The 6,005-nt window shown below is 44.1% G+C and overlaps 1 protein-coding gene across 1 annotated transcript in view; it reads left to right on the top strand.

Moving 5' to 3' along the window:
- LOC132006792 (cytochrome b-245 heavy chain) overlaps positions 1 to 6,005 on the top strand; it is a 35,338-nt gene that overhangs the window by 27,210 nt on the left and 2,123 nt on the right. The window contains exons 10-12 of the mRNA XM_059384811.1: positions 254 to 416; positions 1,592 to 1,738; positions 4,631 to 4,755. Coding sequence (XP_059240794.1) covers positions 254 to 416; positions 1,592 to 1,738; positions 4,631 to 4,755 — 435 coding nt within the window. The remainder of the gene's footprint in view (positions 1 to 253; positions 417 to 1,591; positions 1,739 to 4,630; positions 4,756 to 6,005) is intronic.

Below are 6,005 nucleotides of genomic sequence, written 5' to 3'. Positions count from 1 at the left end.
GGGGGGGGGGGGGGGTGATGAAAGGGTGGAGAGATGAAAAAAATGCCCCTGAGAGTTACCAATTGTTCTCAGGTAGCTAAAACTTCCTCTTCTTACTTCGAAGCACAATGTTGACACCAAGTTGAAAGCCATTTCATAGAAGAGTGTGCCCTGTAGATACCTTGTGCCAGTTCGGTGGGACATAAGCTGTGCCCCATCCTACTCTGCAGTACGAGGTGACCCTCTAACCACCTCCTCACACGCTTCCCTGCAGGATAGCTGTGGACGGGCCCTTCGGCACAGCCAGTGAAGATGTGTTCAGTTACGAGGTGGTGATGTTAGTGGGAGCAGGGATTGGGGTCACACCCTTTGCGTCCATTCTCAAGTCTGTCTGGTACAAATACTGCAACAATGCCACCAATCTGAGACTCAAAAAGGTGAGTCCCTTCATTTTTTTGGAGGGCTGGGGGGCAATCATCCCACTTGGCCCAGCAAAGTGAAAGAGAGCCTTCTGGGAAGAGGCTGGCGGAGACCAAAGGAAGTGAACACAAGTTCCAGGTGGTTCCAGAGAGACAGACTTCTCATAAAAGGGCTGTTTGATAAGTCAAATGTGCTTATAAATAAGCGGGTCTATTATTGCAAGTAGTATACTGCGCTTGGAGAGCATTAGAAGAAATTGGGAAGAAAGGTAGTGGGAACGGAAAATGTTAGCAACCCTGATGCAGTAGCTACCCTTTCTGTGGATTCTCGTCCAATATTTTCTCACGTGTTTACATACTCTTGGAAAGCTGTAAATATTGAGTACGTATACTTTTTCAAAAAAAAACAACATAGTGTTTTTTCAGTGTTGTCACAGCCTTTATAATGATTCTTTTTAATGATTCTTTATGTGGCTTTGAGAGGGTACAGAATCATTTTTCTACCATCCTATTTAGATATTGAGATTGATTGCTTTTCCGGTCTCCCAATACCTTTTTTTTTTTTTTTTTTTTTTTTTGCAAGGGGAGGGCAGGAAACACGCCCTTTCATGAAACTTGTACTTACTTTCTTACGGGTATCTCCTCAGAGTAAATTCCCAGGGCATTTTTTGGTCACATGTACATTTGGTTTCATTGCCCGGTAAAGGACATCTTGAATAAAACCTGAGTCATTCGAATCACTTTAGAGAGAACCTCGAGTAGGGACATTGAGCAGACGGTGACTTTTTATTCTCCCCTTTTCTCTCTTTGCTATATGGAGAAGGTAGAGGAAGAGCAGCTCCCCCGCCCTCCCCCCCAGGAACTCAGGAATGTCTGGCATTATCGGGCAGTGAAGCTAGCCTAGAGCCAGTTGGGCTTTCTGAGAGGCGGGACCAAGGAAGCCAGGCATTTGAGGTGGCCAAGAGCAGACCCAGAGGGAAAGCGCTGAGCTGATGTTGTTTTCCTAAGCCATGCATTTCTGAGACCAAGGTATTTACTGCCCCACGGGGTGAAAGCCTGTGCAGGTTCATGTGAGCTAGCTTGTGAGATGTCCAGAGCTTTCTGAAAACCTACGTTTCTAGGGAAACAGGGAAAGGTTGCAGGGTTGGGTGGGGTAGAAACCCGTCTGTGCATTCTGATGAGACCTTTTGCAGATATACTTCTACTGGCTGTGCCGGGACACACACGCCTTTGAGTGGTTTGCGGACTTGCTGCAGCTTCTAGAGACCCAGATGCAGGAGAGGAACAACGCCGGCTTCCTCAGCTATAACATCTATCTCACGGGCTGGGATGAGTCTCAGGTGAGGGCGAGATCCCAACTCTCGCATCCTTCCCACAGTTCCCCGGGGCAGACCGACTTCCCTTTGGTTACTGGAGTGTTCCCTATTCCATTCTTACCAAGAACAGTTGGTGGAGTTGGGAGATCCAGCCCATCCGCTCTCACTCAGTGTCCGCACATGTTCAGACTCTTGAGACTAGATTCGAAGTTGGAATCAAAGCTAGGGAGCCCACAGGGAATAAGAGCCATGACTTTGACCTTCTTAGAGTCATGCTTCTTCCAAGGGTCTCGAACCACCTGGACAAGATGATCCACAGGGTAATGGGAAGAAAATATTAGCTGTCTTTCTCCCTCTCTTTATGCCTATCTCTACCTCTATCTGTACACACATACATATTCCTTTAATTTTATGTTCATGTCTATTTTACAATACACACAATACATTTAGTAAATAGTAATAATAAGTGCTCATAGTTATTAAGCATATTCCATGTGCTAGGTATTTTTATTAGTGATTACACAGATTGTCAAATTCAATCCTTACAACAGTCCTATGAAGTAGCTGGTATTATTCTCCACACTTTACTGACAAGGAAAGCAAAGGCCAGAACAGGTTAAGTCATTTGTCCAAGGGCACCCAACTAGTAAGAGACAGAGGCAGAATGTTCCAGAACCTGCACTCTTAGAAACTCCTACTAGTTCATGATTATCATTTATCAATAAATCAAAATACATTTAATGAAAATGATATATGTGTGCATATGTATAATATAGCATATATGTCTGTATATGTGTGTGTAATATAACATACAATACATAAAACATAACACATTATATATGTATGTGTGTGTGTGCATGTGTAGCTCCCATGTTAACAACGAAAACATTCTACAATTTATGACAGCTCACCCACAACAAAGAATTATCTGGTCTCAAATGTCAAAAGTGCTAAAATTGAGCAACTCTGAAACAAGTTAATGATTCCTAGGGGGTAAAATCTTTCTTTCTTTTTTTTTTTTTTAAAGATTTTATTTATTTATTTGAGAGAGAGCACAAGCCAAAGGGAGAGGCAGAAGGAGAAGCAGACTCCCTGCCAAGCAGGGAGCCTGATGTGGAACTCGATCCCAGGACCCTGGGATCATGACCTGAGCTGAAGACAGACGCTTAACTGACTGAGCTACCTAGGGGCCCCTAAAATGTTTCTAAATAAGCAAACATCAATGACTTGGCCTGGAAGCAGCAGAAGCAGCATTAGCTCAAACTGAGTAAGGAGCTAAGACAAGAGTCTCTGCCCGTACCTGGCTGGTATCAGGGAGAAAGGTGGCCATAGCCACACATTGCCTCCTCCCTCCTGGGCAACTTTCACAAGCACCTTGGATTGTGAAAACTGACCCTTCATTTGGGTTTTGGCATATTGTTTATCATCGATCCTCCAAGTCTTAGAAGAGTCTTGTTGCAATTGTAGATCTGGGAACAGATGACCATGAACATTGTTGCTCCAGAAAAAAGGATTTTTTAAAAAAGATTTTATTTATTTATTTGATAGAGATCACAAGTAGGCAAAGAGGCAGGCGGGGGTGGGGGGAAGCAGGCTCCATGCTGAGTAGAGAGCGCGAAGTGGGACTCGTTCCCAGGACCCCGAGATCATGACCTGAACTGAAGGCAGTGGCTCAACGCACTGAGCCACAGGTACCCCAAGAAAAAAGTATTTCACATGCCATTTCTGCAATTTAAAAACAAAACAAAACAGCAAATATTTGATAAAAAATGAAACCCAAGGGGAAAAAATCTATAATTTATGAATTACTTTGCAGTTTTATTATTTAAAAAACCAGACACGGTTTTTTAGATGAGAAATTTATTTGCATTGCAAAATAACTGTTTTGCTTTACAAAATTAGTCCTTACAGGATTATTAAATCACAGTGGTCACCCTTGTTAACCTCCTCCATCCCCATCAACCATCCCCTGTCCAGTGAATTTAAAATCTGATTCAAGGGCGCCTGGGTGGCTCAGTGGGTTGAGCCGCTGCCTTCGGCTCAGGTCATGATCTCGGGGTCCTGGGATCGAGTCCCACGTCGGGCTCTCTGCTCGGCGGGGAGCCTGCTTCCTCCTCTCTCTCTGCCTGCCTCTCTGCCTACTTGTGTTCTCTCTCTGTCAAATAAAAAAAAAATCTTTAAAATCTGATTCAAGTTTTAAATAAATGTAATGAACCACTTTTATGAAAACTATCTGTTGTTCGAACTGAGACCCCCTAGAATGGTAGCAGAAAACAACAGGTGACTATGTACAGCCACACACCCACACACACACACCCACACCCACCCACACACCCACACCCACACACCCACACCCACCCACACACCCACACCCACACATACACACCCACACACACACTAGCTTTAGACTTGATTTGTTGTCTCATTATGTTGCCAAGATATGAGTGCATTTTAGTCTGTGGTTGTTTTAGTTCTTAGCAATTCTCCTAAAGGAGTGGGAGTCTATTAAGGTCAAGAGAGAAAGTCATATGTAGAACAGGAAGAAAACTAGTCAGAATTTAAATCCTACCCACACCTTCCATGCCCGATGCCAAGTGCTGCCAACCTTGTCTTCCTATATCCATCCCATTCCGCCTCCCCACTTCACTCTCACTGAGATAGTTGTACCTCTCCTGTGGCACTCGTGATACGCTGTTCTGCAAAAAGGATTATTCATGCTCATACTTCAAGGTCTGCCCTTCTAGACTGTAAATTCCCTGAGGAGACCCAGTTTGTTCATCATTGTCTACCTTCTAGCCCTCCAATATATACATGGTTAGAATGGGTAGTGAGAACTTGGCTTGCGAGATACGTAAATAGAGCGGTGTTTTCCTTACAGCCTGTCTCTTTTTTGTGAATTCGTGCCCTTTCCCACAGGCCGATCACTTTGCCGTGCACCATGACGAGGAGAAAGATGTGATCACAGGCCTGAAACAAAAGACCTTGTATGGACGACCCAACTGGGATAATGAATTCAAGACAATCGCAAGTCAACACCCAAAGTAAGGAGTTGGGTGATCCAGCCCTTTCGCTGTCACCGAAAGAGGGAGCTCCCAAACACAGCTAGATTTGTATATTCTGAAAACTAAAATACCTAGATTACTGTATTCACACCCAATAAAAGTTTCCAGATACATATGACTTTACAAGGGAGGCTTTAGAGCACACCAAAATTACCTGGATTATGATTATAGTAAGTAATCATAATAATTATCAATTTTACCTGGATTATAATTACAGTAAGTAATTATAATAATTACTTATTATAAACAAAGATGCTGGCAGGGGGGCTCACGTCTGCCTTTCTGAACCCTGTTCCTCCCAAGTGAGGCCATAACTTAGCTCTTTTCTTTTGGCTCCTAAATCTCACTGGTGTATCTACTTCTTTTCATTCAATATGATTTAGACTTTTATCATTAAGGAGATATGGTGCCCACTTTCAGTTTTAGTTTTGGGGTCTAAAATCATAAGTTGCCAGACATCCTATGGTCCTTTGTGCCTTCATTAAAGCTGTACCCATTCTGGAATTTTGAGGAGATCCTCTGTCTTGCTAGAACACATGATAAACTCAAGAAATCACCACAAATATACCTTTCACACCTTTGCTTTTTATCCTTTAATGAGTATATGAATCACTTGGGGATCTTTTTACAAGGCAGATGCTGACTGAGTGGGTCTGGGGTGGGAGATGAGATTCTACTTTCTTGGGGGAGATAGCATGAGCAGGGGGAAGGACAGAGGGAGAGAGAGAAGCAGATTCCCCACCGAGTGGGGCTCCATCCCAGGACCCTGAGATCATGACCTGAGCTGAAGGCAGAGGCTTAACCCACTGAGCCACCCAGGCACCCTGAGAATCTACATTCTTAAAAAGCTGACTAGGAAATTACTGGTCTGGGACCACACCTTGAGGAACTAGGCTTTAGAGAAGGATAAAGCCGCACCCAGCTGTTGGCAGAGTCGTCGTAGAGCCCTGAAGGGAACCAGTCCACAAACATCACTTCACCACCATTTTTTCTCACCTTGAGGGCTCTTTCCCAGGGAAGTCGACAGCCTTTTGCATCTGTCCCCACAAACAGGGCTGAACCACACTCCCGCACAGAGTAATCTGAACACTGCCCACAGAGGAAAAGACAAAGGAGCAGGGGGGACTCTGCCCTAGAGCCTAAAATCAAGAGGAAATGCCCTCACGTGCTTTGTAGTCTGTCTCATCCAAAAGCCTGACACTGTTTTATTTTTCCTTTCTTTCCCCCGA

The sequence above is a fragment of the Mustela nigripes genome, chromosome X (genome assembly GCF_022355385.1).
Source record: "Mustela nigripes isolate SB6536 chromosome X, MUSNIG.SB6536, whole genome shotgun sequence".
Classification (NCBI taxonomy): domain Eukaryota; kingdom Metazoa; phylum Chordata; class Mammalia; order Carnivora; family Mustelidae; genus Mustela; species Mustela nigripes.
The sequence above is the reverse complement of the archived record's forward strand: the minus strand, read 5'-3'. Positions and strand labels throughout refer to the sequence as shown.